The sequence below is a fragment of the Triticum aestivum genome, chromosome 5D (genome assembly GCF_018294505.1).
Source record: "Triticum aestivum cultivar Chinese Spring chromosome 5D, IWGSC CS RefSeq v2.1, whole genome shotgun sequence".
Taxonomy (NCBI): domain Eukaryota; kingdom Viridiplantae; phylum Streptophyta; class Magnoliopsida; order Poales; family Poaceae; genus Triticum; species Triticum aestivum.
This window is the reverse complement of record NC_057808.1, coordinates 421,266,839-421,284,752: the sequence shown is the minus strand read 5'-3', so window position 1 is coordinate 421,284,752 and position 17,914 is coordinate 421,266,839. Positions and strand designations below refer to the sequence as shown.

The window sequence follows — 17,914 nt, the reverse complement described above, 5'->3', positions numbered from 1 at the left end:
ATATATTTCAACACTATTACATGCTTCAATAACCTTCAATTAGTCAAACTCCACAAGAATATTTCTATAACCCAGGTCTCATCTAGTTTCAATTTTTTTTTTGAATCGTCATGGCCTATGTTGTTGCTAAATTTAGGAGGCGATCCAGCCTCGAGGAAGCACTTGTCAAAGGCACACCATATAATTGCCAGAGTAGCTCCTGAGTCATCCTAAAAACCGTAGCATCCATATTTCTATACCCCTATATAGTGTGCGGATAACTTTGAAAGATGATTGTTGGATGAAGCCAATCCGATGGTGTAGAGATGGAAAATTCGAGCACTACTGGCCGTTGGATATCATCTACATTCACCAGATTCTGTCACATATACAATCTAGAAGACTCTGTGGATGAACTTAAGCATAATGCACAAACCTTAAAACACAAGCACTTCTCCTCTGTTCTAAAATCTTCCGTATCATAATTGCCCAACTTTTTTTTCTAAATGAATTGCCATTATTTATTTTTACTTTATGCTTTACAATGCACAATTCCATAAATCTTAAAATAGATTAAATTTTTTATAAAACTAATTGATTTTGAATGAGATGAACTATAAGAATTAAACGAACATCTACATCATGCATATGACTCAAAACTTACATGCTATAGTGTGGTATTTATTTATAATTTGGTTGTCAAATCTCATGTATGCAATGCACGTGTACCTTACTAGTAGCTTATAATGATTAATAGGAGGTTTCACCCACTTGATTACTTCCGGCCATGCCTTCACATAATTCGCAGTGATGCTTTGAATTACCACGATGAACTGATGGAGTAGCAGCACTGCAACTTGGTAAATCTTATATGACGCTCTCTGCTTCAAACTGACAGCAAAACGCAAGTACCGACCGAGCTAAATGGGCCAGCCCTTAGTGCAGTCTAGTCTGATGAAATCCGGTTTGGGGGAACCTATTACAAGGTTCTAGCCTGGTATTTTCATTTTTTTTCATTTCCTGTTGTTTCCTTTCACATTTTTCAATTTATTTGTTTTCCTTTTAATGTCATTTTGTTTTCGGATTAAAAAAATGTTTGAAAATTCCAAAATGGTAAAAAAAATCATTGTGTTTCAAATTTCTAAAATTGTTCACTTTTTAAAGATTCTTCATAATTCCAAAAAATGTTTGAAAATTATATAAATTGTTCACATTTTCCAAAATAATGTTCAAAATTTATAATTTTGTTATGTTTTTAAAAATGTATGAATTTTTAAAAATATTCCGAATTCTGAAATTGTTCAAACATTTCAAGAAAATCTTTTTAAAGAGTTCATATTTGGACAAAAATGTTTACGACATGCCATCAGTTTGACGAACGAGAGTAGCTCCCTTTGAAACTTTACCACTAATGGGGAGGAACTAACTAGCGGTTATCCCTTTGGGGGCCTTTCCAACGGGCTCTCGTGGGGGCGCTGGAGCGGCCAGAAGCCGTCACGTGTCGCGCGCTGTGCACACCCTCAAGATTATGGTTTTTGCACGCTTTTTTATTTTTTTCTGTTTTTTGTTGATTTTCCCTAGATTTTAACAAAAAAAGTTCTTCTTTAGGAAGCCCTACTTTTCCGTGAGAATCATAATGTGTGCTTCTGCAAGAAGTACATTTGTGTTTACCGAAAAATAAAAGGCACCATCTGTGCTTCTCTGAAAAAAGGAAAAGCGCAATTTGTGCTACTACTAGGAGAAAAGACACAACTTGTGCTTCTGCGAGAGGCACAACTGTGCGTTTTAAAAAGGAAAAAGCACAGTTGTCATTCCCCAAAAAAGGAGAAGCACAACCTATCGTTCCCGAAAAGAGAGAAGCACAGACTGTGCTTCCCAGTTCTGTTTTCTTTTGTTTCCTTTTTTTCTTGTTTCCGGACTTTTTTTGGTTTCATATTTTTTTTTTGAATTCTTTTTGTCAAAAATCTATTAACATGAGGTCTAGTTTTGAACATGTCGACGCGAGAAATCCAACGTGAAAACGGTTCATGATTTGGATGCATGGTTTTCGGGATAAGTTGTTTTAGAAAATAGAGTTAGAAAAAAAGGAATTTCTAAGTTGTGACAGGCCCCACTTGTCAACATCAGAAAAGATGAAGCGTGATCTTTGCAAAGGGTAACCCTTTGGATCGGCTCCATGGGCCAATAGGGACCAGGTCCGGGCTTGAGCGGGCCAGCCTGTTCCCATTCCTACCTACCAACGTCACAGAATTAAACTGCACAGCCCAGTCCATCGCCACTGCCGAGCACACAGCAAGCTGCTTCGCTATTGGCCTCCGATGGAGCGTATGAGCCGGCAGCGCCCAACGCGCGCGCACCACGCAGCATTGCAGCTACGCATGCGTCTCTCGCGCGATCGGACGGCGGCACGCGGATGCGGTGCTGTGCACGGAACGCCAAAGCAGAAAGCCAGGGGCCGGCGGCGTCGCGCCAAAACGGCCACCATAAAGCTCCGGGCAAGGCACCAAAGTCCGGCGCAACGAACGGCAGTTCGATGGAGTCCTCCAAGAAGAACCTCTGCGAGATCCACCGCAGCGACGGACGCCGCAGGCGCGTCCTCGCCGCCTCCCTCCTCGGCGCCGCGGTCGTCGCGGCCGTCATCGCGCTCGCGCTCTTCCTCGTCTACCGCCCCATGAAGCCGCAGGCCACCGTGGCGCGCGCCGGCGTGTACCACCTCGTGAGCGCCACCACCAACGGCACCAACAACTCGGCGGCGACGCCCTACGCGCTGTCCGCCACCGTGCAGTTCACGCTGCTGCTGCACAACCCCAGCGACCGCACCGCGGTGGTCTACGACCGGCTCCTCGCCTACGTGACGTACCGCGGCGAGATGGTGGCCCCGCCGGCGCAGCTCCCGCTGGTGCTCCAGGACCCCGGCGCCGACGTGGCGGTGTCGCCGCTGCTGGGAGGCGACGGGGGCGCCCCCGTGCCGGTGTCGGCGGACGCGGTGGACGCGCTGCACGCGGACTGCGTGGCGGGGCGCGTGCAGCTCCGGCTCGTCGTCATGGGGCGGGTCAGGTACAGGTCCGGGCCGTTCAAGAGCGCGTGGCGCGACCTGTACGTGCGGTGCGACGCCATCCTCGGCCTGACCGTGCAGGCAGCTGCCGGAGGCGGCGGCGCCGGGGACGTGCCGCTGCTCGAGTACCCAAAGTGCGCCGTGGACGCCTGAGTTTGTTTCGCGCCAGATCTGGCGAGTTTGAGTGGGCAATAACAGAATAATGAGCTGAGGAACAAAGCATAATATTTCTTTTGGGGGCCAGCTAATTTCACGCCTGTCATTTCTAACTTTGCCATGCAAAATGCGCATGCTTTCACATTGACATCAAAGTGTGAAATTGTGGGTGAACCGGCCGTGCTTGGGCTGACCGTGGGCGAGCCAATGCAGGCGAAGGCCTTCCTCTATTCTTAGATGGCCGGAGTCTCCGATGGCAACGGTGTCGCTACCTTCTTGAAGGCGTCGTGGAGTGGTTCCTCCTACGTCCGGGGCAGCTCCGAGAAAACCCTTCAATCGCAGGGATAAGACATATGGCATCGCTTCAATGTTAGGAGTTGTCCTGGAAAATGCGCATGGTTTCACATTGACATCAAAGTGTAAACTTGTCTGGGTGAACCGGGGCGAAGTCCTTCGTCTCCGCTAGAGGGCCGCAGTCTCTGATGGCAGCCCTTGTGGGCGTTTTGTTACCTTCTTGAAGGCGTCAGTGGAGTGGCTCTCCTCTCAGATGTCCGGCGCAACTCCGGAAAAACCCTTGATTCACAAGAATCGGGTGATGGCATCGCTTCAATGTTTGGTGTTGCCTCAGGTCGAATGGATTAGCGGCTAGGGCACTACCATCGGCGGCTTGCGTGATAAGATGATGGGGATGAGCATGGTCGGGCATGCGGTAAGGCTGTGGTAGTCGTCTCTACGGCGTGTATGTGCGGTGTTTGTTGCTCTGGAGTCAGATCTATGGTAGCGGGATCAGAGCGGTGGGTGATAGGTGGTCCGATTCAGGTATTCTTCGCGGCGCCAGCCTTGTATATTTCTCCTTCGAAGCTCACCCTCAGCATCATCGTTCATGTGTGTGGCTGGTTGTTTGGTTGTTCTTGGTGTGGCTTCACGCGACTATTGCGCTGAGTGCGTTGGTCTGTGGTTATAACGATGATGCTTGGGTGCTATCATGACGGTACTTCTCTTCTAGGAGTGGTTCTTTTGTTTGTTAGGTGGGCCAGTTGCTAGACTGTCATATTCCATGATGAGTTAACGAGTGTGATTGCATCGATTTTAACCCAGTTTATCATAATTAATTATGCAATTCTTACTAAAAAATTATATGAATTATGCAATTCTTACTCTTTAATTGATGAAAAAGGCAAGTGATCTACCTTTTTTCAAAAAGTAATTGCAAGTTTGTAATTAAACAAACGACACTGGAAACTTTAAAACACCCCTGGGGTTGCATCCTTGGGTTCTTGAGACACCCCCAGTGTTAATGCAACTTCCAAAATGTTTTATAAATCTACAAGAGCAACCATATCTAGTCACCATGAACCCTTATAACGCGAGGAAGGCCACCCGAAGCCCTTCAAAGGCTCGTTTGAGTGAACGGCATCATCAAAGAGTGTTTCCTCAACAGACTGACTCCCAAGAAACACTCGGAAATTGTCATGCTATTACAAAAAGATTTGCCATGTTGATTTTTCTGACATGGTAACAGAAAGTAGTGTTAGAAATTTGCCAGACACACAACAAGAGAATTCTCAGGCTGAGAAAAAGAAAGTTTGCACACATGCTCCAAGAATTTGCCATATTGCAACAGGCCGAATTAGCTTGCTACACTAGGAGTTGCCATGCGTGCTGCTTCGTCCAAAAAGTGAAGGAAAGCAACAGAGATGAACCGGTAGCAGGAGATATAGTGCATGTGTAGAGGAGAAAGCAAGGGAGGTATGACACATGTGTGGTCCGATCAAGCTATGCCTGCGTTGGACAGGAAAATTTTGTACGATGGTCTTAACCTACGTGGCACATGAGGCACCTACATGGTGTTGCCCCAGTACATCCACGACAGCAAATAAAAATGAGACCATCGTCTGTGACTCTAGCTGTTGGAAATATGCCCTAGAGGCAATAATAAATGGTTATTATTATATTTCTTTGTTCATGATAATAGTCTATTGTTCATGCTATAATTGTATTGTCCGGAAACCGTAATACATGTGTGAATACATAGACCACAATATGTCCCTAGTAAGCCTCTAGTTGACTAGCTCGTTGATCAACAGATAGTCATGGTTTCCTGACTATGGACATTGGATGTCATTGATAACGGGATCACATCATTAGGAGAATGATGTGATGGACAAGACCCAATCCTAAGCATAGCATAAAAGATCGTGTAGTTTCGTTTGCTAGAGCTTTTCCAATGTCAAGTATCTTTTCCTTAGACCATGAGATCGTGCAACTCCCGGATACCGTAGGAGTGCTTTGGGTGTGCCAAACGTCACAACGTAACTGGGTGACTATAAAGGTGCATTACGGGTATCTCCGAAAGTGTCTGTTGGGTTGGCACGGATCGAGACTGGGATTTGTCACTCCGTGTGACGGAGAGGTATCTTTGGGCCCACTCGGTAATGCATCATCATAATGAGCTCAATGTGACTAAGGCGTTAGCCACGGGATCATGCATTGCGGTACGAGTAAAGAGACTTGCCGGTAACGAGATTGAACAAGGTATTGGGATACCGACGATCGAATCTCGGGCAAGTAACATACCGTTTGACAAAGGGAATTGCATACGGATTGATTGAATCCTCGACACCGTGGTTCATCCGATGAGATCATCGTGGAGCATGTGGGAGCCAACATGGGTATCCAGATCCCGCTGTTGGTTATTGATCGGAGAGGCGTCTCGGTCATGTCTGCATGTCTCCCGAACCCGTAGGGTCTACACACTTAAGGTCCGGTGACGCTAGGGTTGTAGAGATATATGTATGCGGAAACCCGAAAGTTGTTCGGAGTCCCGGATGAGATCCCGGACGTCACGAGAGGTTCCGGAATGGTCCGGAGGTAAAGATTTATATATGGGAAGTCTTATTTTGGTCGCCGGAAAAGTTTCGCGCTTTATCGGTATTGTACCGGGAGTGCCGAAAGGGGTCCGAGGGTCCACCAGCCCCGGGGGGCCACATGGGCTGTAAGGGGTGCGCCTTGGCCTATATGGGCCAAGGGCACCAGCCCCAAGAGGCCCATGCGCAAGAGATAAGAAAGAAGGGAGAGTCCTAAAGGGGGAAGGCACCTCCGAGGTGCCTTGGGGGGGAAGGACTCCCCCCTGGCCGCACCCTTCCTTGAAGGAAGGGGCAAGGCTGCGCCCCCCCCTCTCCCTTGGCCCTATATATAGTGGGGGGAAGGGAGGGCAGCAAGATCTAAGCCTTGGGCGCCTCCCTCCTCCCCTGCAACACCTCTCTCTCTCTCGCAGAAGCTCGGCGAAGCCCTGCCGGAGACCCGCTACATCCACCACCACGCCGTCGTGCTGTTGGATCTCCATCAACCTCTCCTTCCCCCTTGCTGGATCAAGAAGGAGGAGACGTCGCTGCACCGTACGTGTGTTGAACGCGGAGGTGCCGTCCGTTCGACACTCGGTCATCGGTGATTTGGATCACGGCGAGTACGACTCCGTCATCCACGTTCATTGGAACGCTTCCGCTCGCGATCTACAAGGGTATGTAGATCCACTCCTTTCCCCTCGTTGCTAGTAGACTCCATAGATGCATCTTGGTGAGCGTAGGAAAATTTTAAATTATGCTACGATTCCCAACAGGCCCCACCCGGTGGACCCCCGGGACCCTTCCGGTGGTCCCGGTACAATACCGGTAACCCCCGAAACTTTCCCGGTGGCCGAAACTGGACTTCCTATATATAATTCTTCACCTCCGGACCATTCCGGAACCTCTCGTGACGTCCGGGATCTCATCCGGGACTCCGAACAACTTTCGGGTTTCCGCATACATATATCTCTACAACCCTAGCGTCACCGAACCTTAAGTGTGTAGACCCTACGGGTTCGGGAGACATGCAGACATGACCGAGACGCCTCTCCGGTCAATAACCAACAGCGGGATCTGGATACCCATGTTGGCTCCCACATGTTCCACGATGATCTCATCGGATGAACCACGGTGTCGAGGATTCAATCAATCCCGTATGCAATTCCCTTTGTCAATCGGTATGTTACTTGCCCGAGATTCGATCGTCGGTATCCCAATACCTAGTTCAATCTCGTTACCGGCAAGTCTCTTTACTCGTACCGCAATGCATGATCCCGTGACTAACGCCTTAGTCACATTGAGCTCATTATGATGATGCATTACCGAGTGGGCCCAGAGATACCTCTCCGTTTACACGGAGTGACAAATCCCAGTCTCGATCCGTGCCAACCCAACAGACACTTTCGGAGATACCCGTAATGCACCTTTATAGTCACCCAGTTACGTTGTGACGTTTGGCACACCCAAAGCACTCCTACGGTATCCGGGAGTTGCACGATCTCATGGTCCAAGGAAAAGATACTTGACATTGGAAAAGCTCTAGCAAACGAAACTACACGATCTTTTATGCTATGCTTAGGATTGGGTCTTGTCCATCACATCATTCTCCTAATGATGTGATCCCGTTATCAATGACATCCTATGTCCATAGTCAGGAAACCATGACTATCTGTTGATCAACGAGCTAGTCAACTAGAGGCTTACTAGGGACAGGTTGTGGTCTATGTATTCACACATGTATTACGATTTCCGGACAATACAATTATAGCATGAATAAAAGACTATTATCATGAACACAGAAATATAATAATAACCATTTATTATTGCCTCTAGGGCATATTTCCAACATTTCGGTCCTCCGTGTTCCGAGGCCATGTCTGTACATGCTAGGCTCGTCAAGTCAACCTAAGTGTATTGCGTGTGTTCCGAGGCCATGTCTGTACATGCTAGGCTCGTCAACACCCGTTGTATTCGAACGTTAGAATCTATCACACCCGATCATCACGTGGTGCTTCGAAACAACGAACCTTCGCAACGGTGCACAGTTAGGGTGAACACTTTCTTGAAATTATTATAAGGGATCATCTTACTTACTACCGTCGTTCTAAGCAAATAAGATGCAAAAACATGATAAACATCACATGCAATCAAATAGTGACATGATATGGCCAATATCATCATGCTCCTTTGATCTCCATCTTCGGGGCACCATGATCATCTTCGTCACCGGCATGACACCATGATCTCCATCATCATGATCTCCATCATTGTGTCTTCATGAAGTCGTCACGCCAACGATTACTTCTACTTCTATGGCTAACGCGTTTAGCAACAAAGTGAAGTAAATTACATGGCGTTATTCAATGACACGCAGGTCATACAAAATAATAAAGACAACTCCTATGGCTCCTGCCGGTTGTCATACTCATCGACATGCAAGTCGTGATTCCTATTACAAGAATATGATCAATCTCATACATCACATATATCATTCATCACATCTTCTGGCCATATCACATCACATAGCACTTGCTGCAAAAACAAGTTAGACGTCCTCTAATTGTTGTTGCAAGTTTTTACGTGGTTTGTAGGTTTCTAGCAAGAACGTTTCTTACCTACGTATGACCACAACGTGATTTGCCAATTTCTATTTACCCTTCATAAGGACCCTTTTCATCGAATCCGTTCCGACTAAAGTAGGAGAGACAGACACCCGCTAGCCACCTTATGCAACTAGTGCATGTCAGTCGGTGGAACCAGTCTCACGTAAGCGTACGTGTAAGGTCGGTCCGGGCCGCTTCATCCTACAATGCCGCCGAAACAAGAAACGACAAGTAGCGGCAAGAAGAATTGGCAAACTCAACGCCCACAACTGCTTTGTGTTCTACTCGTGCATAGTAACTACGCATAGACCTGGCTCTGATACCACTGTTGGGAATCGTAGCATAATTTAAAATTTTCCTACGCTCACCAAGATGCATCTATGGAGTCTACTAGCAACGAGGGGAAAGGAGTGGATCTACATACCCTTGTAGATCGCGAGCGGAAGCGTTCCAATGAACGTGGATGACGGAGTCGTACTCGCCGTGATCCAAATCACCGATGACCGAGTGTCGAACGGACGGCACCTCCGCGTTCAACACACGTACGGTGCAGCGACGTCTCCTCCTTCTTGATCCAGCAAGGGGGAAGGAGAGGTTGATGGAGATCCAACAGCACGACGGCGTGGTGGTGGATGTAGCGGGTCTCCGGCAGGGCTTCGCCGAGCTTCTGCGAGAGAGAGAGAGGTGTTGCAGGGGAGGAGGGAGGCGCCCAAGGCTTAGATCTTGCTGCCCTCCCTTCCCCCCACTATATATAGGGCCAAGGGAGAGGGGGGGCGCAGCCTTGCCCCTTCCTTCAGGGAAGGGTGCGGCCAGGGGGAGTCCTTCCCCCCCAAGGCACCTCGGAGGTGCCTTCCCCCTTTAGGACTCTCCCTTCTTTCTTATCTCTTGCGCATGGGCCTCTTGGGGCTGGTGCCCTTGGCCCATATAGGCCAAGGCGCACCCCTTACAGCCCATGTGGCCCCCCGGGGCTGGTGGACCCCCGGACCCCTTTCGGCACTCCCGGTACAATACCGATAAAGCGCGAAACTTTTCCGGCGACCAAAATAAGACTTCCCATATATAAATCTTTACCTCCGGACCATTCCGGAACCTCTCGTGACGTCCGGGATCTCATCCGGGACTCCGAACAACTTTCAGGTTTCCGCATACATATATCTCTACAACCCTAGCGTCACCGGACCTTAAGTGTGTAGACCCTACGGGTTCGGGAGACATGCAGACATGACCGAGACGCCTCTCCGGTCAATAACCAACAGCGGGATCTGGATACCCATGTTGGCTCCCACATGTTCCACGATGATATCATCGGATGAACCACGGTGTCGAGGATTCAATCAATCCGTATGCAATTCCCTTTGTCAATCGGTATGTTACTTGCCCGAGATTCGATCGTCGGTATCCCAATACCTTGTTCAATCTCGTTACCGGCAAGTCTCTTTACTCGTACCGCAATGCATGATCCCGTGACTAACGCCTTAGTCATATTGAGCTCATTATGATGATGCATTACCGAGTGGGCCCAGAGATACCTCTCCGTCACACGGAGTGACAAATCCCAGTCTCGATCTGTGCCAACCCAACAGACACTTTCGGAGATACCCGTAATGCACCTTTATAGTCACCCAGTTACGTTGTGACGTTTGGCACACCCAAAGCACTCCTACGGTATCCGGGAGTTGCACGATCTCATGGTCCAAGGAAAAGATACTTGACATTGGAAAAGCTCTAGCAAACGAAACTACACGATCTTTTATGCTATACTTAGGATTGGGTCTTGTCCATCACATCATTCTCCTAATGATGTGATCCCGTTATCAATGACATCCAATGTCCATAGTCAGGAAACCATGACTATCTGTTGATCAACGAGCTAGTCAACTAGAGGCTTACTAGGGACAGGTTGTGGTCTATGTATTCACACATGTATCACGATTTCCGGACAATACAATTATAGCATGAATAATAGACAATTACCATGAACAAAGAAATATAATAATAACCATTTATTATTGCCTCTAGGGCATATTTCCAACAGTCTCCCACTTGCACTAGAGTCAATAATCTAGTTACATTGTGATGAATCGAACACCCATTGCGTCCTGGTGTTGATCATGTTTTGCCCTAGGGAGAGGTTTAGTCAACGGATCTGCTACATTCAGGTCCGTGTGCACTTTACAAATATCTATGTCTCCATTTTGAACACTTCCACGAATGGAGTTGAAGCGACGCTTGATATGTCTGGTCTTCCTGTAAAACCTGGGCTCCTTCGCAAGGGCAATAGCTCCAGTGTTGTCAAAAAAGAGAGTCATTGGGCCCGACGCATTGGGAATCACCCCTAGGTCGGTAATGAACTCCTTCATCCAGACTGCTTCCTGTGCTGCCTCCGAGGCTGCCATGTACTCCGCTTCACATGTAGATCCCGCCACGACGCTTTGCTTGCAACTGCACCAGCTTACTGCTCCTCTATTCAATATATACACGTATCCGGTCTGTGACTTCGAGTCATCCAGATCTGTGTCGAAGCTAGCGTCGACGTAACCCTTTACGACGAGCTCTTCGTCACCTCCATAAACGAGAAACATATCCTTAGTCCTCTTCAGGTACTTCAGGATATTCTTGACCGCTGTCCAGTGTTCCTTGCCGGGATTACTTTGGTACCTTCCTACCAAACTTACGGCAAGGTTTACATCAGGTCTGGTACACAGCATCGCATACATAATAGACCCTATGGCCGAGGCATAGGGGATGACACTCATCTATTCTATATCTTCTGCCGTGGTCGGGCATTGAGCCGTGCTCAATTGCACACCTTGCAATACAGGCAAGAACCCCTTCTTGGACTGATCCATACTGAACTTCTTCAATATCTTGTCAAGGTATGTACTCTGTGAAAGACCAATGAGGCGTCTTGATCTATCTCTATAGATTTTGATGCCTAATATATAAGCAGCTTCTCCAAGGTCCTTCATTGAAAAACACTTATTCAAATAGGCCTTTATACTTTCCAATAATTCTACATCATTTCCCATCAATAATATGTCATCCACATATAATATGAGAAATGCTACAGAGCTCCCACTCACTTTCTTGTAAACACAGGCTTCTCCATAAGTCTGTGTAAACCCAAACGCTTTGATCATCTCATCAAAGCGAATGTTCCAACTCCGAGATGCTTGCACCAGCCCATAGATTGAGCGTTGGAGCTTGCATACTTTGTTAGCATTCTTAGGATCGACAAAACCTTCCGGCTGCATCATATACAACTCTTCCTTAAGGAAGCCGTTAAGGAATGCCGTTTTGACGCCCATCTGCCATATCTCATAATCATAGTATGCGGCAATTGCTAACATGATTCGGACGGACTTCAGCTTCGCTATGGGTGAGAAAGTCTCATCGTAGTCAACCCCTTGAACTTGTCGATAACCCTTAGCGACAAGTCGAGCTTTGTAGATGGTCACATTACCATCTGCGTCCGTCTTCTTCTTAAAGATCCATTTGTTTTCTATGGCTCGCCGCTCATCGGGCAAGTCAGTCAAAGTCCATACTTTGTTTTCATACATGGATTCTATCTCGGATTTCATGGCTTCTAGCCATTTGTCGGAATCCGGGCTCGCCATCGCTTCTTCATAGTTCGAAGGTTCACCGTTGTCTAACAACATGATTTCAAGGACAGGGTTGCCGTACCACTCTGGTGCGGAACGTGTCCTTGTGGACCTACGAAGTTCAGTGGCAACTTGATCCGAAGCTTCATGATCATCATCATTAACTTCCTCCCCCGTCGGTGTAGGCACCACAGGAACATTTTCCCGCGCTGCGCTATTTCCGACTCGGAAGGGGTGACTATCACCTCATCAAGTTCCACTTTCCTCCCACTCAATTCTTTCGAGAGAAACTCCTTCTCTAGAAAGGACCCGTTCTTGGCAACGAAGATCTTGCCTTCGGATCTGAGGTAGAAGGTGTACCCAATAGTTTCCTTAGGGTATCCTATGAAGACGCATGTTTCCGATTTGGGTTCGAGCTTTTCAGGTTGAAGTTTCTTGACATAAGCATCGCATCCCCAAACTTTTAGAAACGACAGCTTAGGTTTCTTCCCAAACCATAATTCATACGGTGTCGTCTCAACGGATTTAGACGGTGCCCTATTTAAAGTGAATGCGGCAGTCTCTAAAGCATAACCCCAAAATGAGAGCGGTAAATCGGTAAGAGACATCATAGATCGCACCATATCCAATAGAGTGCGATTACGACGTTCGGACACACCATTTCTCTGAGGTGTTCCAGGCGGCGTGAGTTGTGAAACTATTCCACATTTCCTTAAGTGTGTACCAAATTCGTGACTTAAATATTCTCCACCACGATCTGATCGTAAGAATTTTATTTTCCTGTCACGTTGATTCTCAACCTCACTCTGAAATTCCTTGAACTTTTCAAAGGTTTCAGACTTGTGTTTTATTAGGTAGACATACCCATATCTACTTAAATCATCAGTGAGAGTGAGAACATAACGATATCCTCCGCGAGCCTCAACACTCATTGGACCACACACATCGGTATGTATGATTTCCAATAAGTTGGTTGCTCGCTCCATTGTTCCGGAGAACGGAGTCTTGGTCATCTTACCCATGAGGCATGGTTCGCACGTGTCAAATGATTCGTAATCAAGAGACTCCAAAAGTCCATCTGCATGGAGCTTCTTCATGCGCTTGACACCAATGTGACCAAGGCGGCAGTGCCACAAGTATGTGGGACTATCGTTATCAACGTTACATCTTTTGGTATTCACACTATGAACATGTGTAACATCACGTTCGAGATTTATCAAAAATAAACCATTGACCAGCGGGGCATGACCATAAAACATATCTCTCAAATAAATAGAACAACCATTATTCTCAGATTTAAATGAGTAGCCATCTCGAATTAAACGAGATCCAGATACAATGTTCATGCTCAAAGCTGGCACTAAATAACAATTATTGAGGTTTAAAACTAATCCCGTGGGTAGATGCAGAGGTAGCGTGCCGACGGCGATCACATCGACCTTGGAACCATTCCCGACGCGCATCGTCACCTCGTCCTTTGCCAGTCTCCGTTTATTCCGTAGTTCCTGTTTTGAGTTACAAATATGAGCAACCGCACCGGTATCAAGTACCCAGGAGCTACTACGAGTACTGGTAAGGTACACATCAATTACTTGTATATCACATATACCTTGGGTGTTGCCGGCCTTCTTCTTGTCCGCTAAATATTTGGGGCAGTTCCGCTTCCAGTGACCACTTCCCTTGCAGTAAAAGCACTCAGTCTCGGGCTTGGGTCCATTCTTTGACTTCTTCCCGGTAACTGGCTTACCGGGCGCGGCAACTCCCTTGCCGTCCTTCTTGAAGTTCTTCTTACCCTTGCCCTTCTTGAACTTAGTGGTTTTATTCACCATCAACACTTGATGTTCTTTTCTTATCTCTACCTCAGCTGATTTCAGCATTGAATATACCTCGGGAATGGTCTTTTCCATCCCCTGCATATTGTAGTTCATCACAAAGCTCTTGTAGCTTGGTGGAAGCGACTGGAGGATTCTGTCAATGACCGCGTCATCCGGGAGATTAACTCCCAGCTGAGACAAGCGGTTGTGCAACCCAGACATTCTGAGTATGTGCTCACTAACAGAACTGTTCTCCTCCATTTTACAGCTGAAGAACTTGTCGGAGACATCATATCTCTCGACCCGGGCATGAGCTTGAAAAACCAGTTTCAGCTCCTCGAACATCTCATATGCTCCATGTTTCTCAAAACGCTTTTGGAGACCCGGTTCTAAGCTGTAAAGCATGCCGCACTGAACGAGGGAGTAATCATCAGCACGCTGCTGCCAAGCGTTCATAACGTCTTGGTTCTCAGGGATTGGTGCTTCACCTAGCGGTGCTTCTAAGACATAATCTTTCTTGGCTGCTATGAGGATGATCCTCAGGTTCCGGACCCAGTCCGTATAGTTGCTGCCATCATCTTTCAGCTTGGTTTTCTCTAGGAACGCGTTGAAATTGAGGACAACGTGGGCCATTTGATCTACAATACATAGTGCAAAGATTTAGACTAAGTTCATGATAATTAAGTTCATATAATCAAATTATTTAATGAACTCCCACTCAGATAGACATCCCTCTAGTCATCTAAGTGAAACATGATCCGAATTCGACTAGGCCGTGTCCGATCATCACGTGAGACGGACTAGTCAAGATCGGTGAACATCTCCATGTTGATCGTATCTTCTATACGACTCATGCTCGACCTTTCGGTCCTCCGTGTTCCGAGGCCATGTCTGTACATGCTAGGCTCGTCAAGTGAACCTAAGTGTATTGCGTGTGTTCCGAGGCCATGTCTGTACATGCTAGGCTCGTCAACACCCGTTGTATTCGAACGTTAGAATCTATCACACCCGATCATCACGTGGTGCTTCGAAACAACGAACCTTCGCAACGGTGCACAGTTAGGGTGAACACTTTCTTGAAATTATTATAAGGGATCATCCTACTTGCTACCGTCGTTCTAGGCAAATAAGATGCAAAAACATGATAAACATCACATGCAATCAAATAGTGACATGATATGGCCAATATCATCATGCTCCTTTGATCTCCATCTTCGGGGCACCATGATCATCTTTGTCACCGGCATGACACCATGATCTCCATCATCATGATCTCCATCATTGTGTCTTCATGAAGTCGTCATGCCAACGATTACTTCTACTTCTATGGCTAACGCGTTTAGCAATAAAGTAAAGTAATTTACATGGCGTTTATTTAATGACACGCAGGTCATACAAAATAATAAAGACAACTCCTATGGCTCCTGCCGGTTGTCATACTCATCGACATGCAAGTCGTGATTCCTATTACAAGAATATGATCAATCTCATACATCACATATATCATTCATCACATCTTCTGGCCATATCACATCACATAGCACTTGCTGCAAAAACAAGTTAGACGTCCTCTAATTGTTGTTGCAAGTTTTTACGTGGTTTGTAGGTTTCTAGCAAGAACGTTTCTTACCTACGTATGACCACAACGTGATTTGCCAATTTCTATTTACCCTTCATAAGGACCCTTTTCATCGAATCCGTTCCGACTAAAGTAGGAGAGACAGACACCCGCTAGCCACCTTATGCAACTAGTGCATGTCAGTCGGTGGAACCAGTCTCACGTAAGCGTACGTGTAAGGTCGGTCCGGGCCGCTTCATCCTACAATGCCGCCGAAACAAGAAACGACAAGTAGCGGCAAGAAGAATTGGCAAACTCAACGCCCACAACTGCTTTGTGTTCTACTCGTGCATAGTAACTACGCATAGACCTGGCTCTGATACCACTGTTGGGAATCGTAGCATAATTTAAAATTTTCCTACGCTCACCAAGATGCATCTATGGAGTCTACTAGCAACGAGGGGAAAGGAGTGGATCTACATACCCTTGTAGATCGCGAGCGGAAGCGTTCCAATGAACGTGGATGACGGAGTCGTACTCGCCGTGATCCAAATCACCGATGACCGAGTGTCGAACGGACGGCACCTCCGCGTTCAACACACGTACGGTGCAGCGACGTCTCCTCCTTCTTGATCCAGCAAGGGGGAAGGAGAGGTTGATGGAGATCCAACAGCACGACGGCGTGGTGGTGGATGTAGCGGGTCTCCGGCAGGGCTTCGCCGAGCTTCTGCGAGAGAGAGAGAGGTGTTGCAGGGGAGGAGGGAGGCGCCCAAGGCTTAGATCTTGCTGCCCTCCCTTCCCCCCACTATATATAGGGCCAAGGGAGAGGGGGGGCGCAGCCTTGCCCCTTCCTTCAAGGAAGGGTGCGGCCAGGGGGGAGTCCTTCCCCCCCAAGGCACCTCGGAGGTGCCTTCCCCCTTTAGGACTCTCCCTTCTTTCTTATCTCTTGAGCATGGGCCTCTTGGGGCTGGTGCCCTTGGCCCATATAGGCCAAGGCGCACCCCTTACAGCCCATGTGGCCCCCCGGGGCTGGTGGACCCCCTTGGTGGACCCCCGGACCCCTTTCGGCACTCCCGGTACAATACCGATAAAGCGCGAAACTTTTCCGGCGACCAAAATAAGACTTCCCATATATAAATCTTTACCTCCGGACCATTCCGGAACCTCTCGTGACGTCCGGGATCTCATCCGGGACTCCGAACAACTTTCGGGTTTCCGCATACATATATCTCTACAACCCTAGCGTCACCGGACCTTAAGTGTGTAGACCCTACGGGTTCGGGAGACATGCAGACATGACCGAGACGCCTCTCCGGTCAATAACCAACAGCGGGATCTGGATACCCATGTTGGCTCCCACATGTTCCACGATGATATCATCGGATGAACCACGGTGTCGAGGATTCAATCAATCCGTATGCAATTCCCTTTGTCAATCGGTATGTTACTTGCCCGAGATTCGATCGTCGGTATCCCAATACCTTGTTCAATCTCGTTACCAGCAAGTCTCTTTACTCGTACCGCAATGCATGATCCCGTGACTAACGCCTTAGTCATATTGAGCTCATTATGATGATGCATTACCGAGTGGGCCCAGAAATACCTCTCCGTCACACGGAGTGACAAATCCCAGTCTCGATCCGTGCCAACCCAACAGACACTTTCGGAGATACCCGTAATGCACCTTTATAGTCACCCAGTTACGTTGTGACGTTTGGCACACCCAAAGCACTCCTACGGTATCCGGGAGTTGCACGATCTCATGGTCCAAGGAAAAGATACTTGACATTGGAAAAGCTCTAGCAAACGAAACTACACGATCTTTTATGCTATGCTTAGGATTGGGTCTTGTCCATCACATCATTCTCCTAATGATGTGATCCCGTTATCAATGACATCCAATGTCCATAGTCAGGAAACCATGACTATCTGTTGATCAACGAGCTAGTCAACTAGAGGCTTACTAGGGACAGGTTGTGGTCTATGTATTCACACATGTATCACGATTTCCGGACAATACAATTATAGCATGAATAATAGACAATTACCATGAACAAAGAAATATAATAATAACCATTTATTATTGCCCTAGGGCATATTTCCAACAGGGCCACCTATCCCGGAGGGCCCCGTGGGCTGAAAGTGGAAGGGAACCAGCCCCTAGTGGGCTGGGCGCCCCCCTTGGGCCTCCCCCCATGCGCCTAGGGTTGGGAACCCTAGGGGGAGCTTCCCCCTTGCCTTGGGGGGCAAGGCACCCCTTCCCCCCCTTTGGCCGCCGCCCCCCCCCCCCCATGAGATCTC

General features: G+C 47.7%; 1 protein-coding gene across 1 annotated transcript; it reads left to right on the top strand.

The window, feature by feature from the left end:
• Positions 1-2,477: 2,477 nt before the first annotated feature.
• On the top strand, positions 2,478-3,282 carry LOC123125237 (NDR1/HIN1-like protein 12). The gene has a single exon (XM_044545761.1). The coding sequence runs from the start codon at positions 2,513-2,515 to the stop codon at positions 3,185-3,187; it is 675 nt and encodes a 224-aa protein (XP_044401696.1). The 5' UTR covers positions 2,478-2,512; the 3' UTR covers positions 3,188-3,282.
• The last annotated feature ends 14,632 nt before the right edge of the window (positions 3,283-17,914 follow it).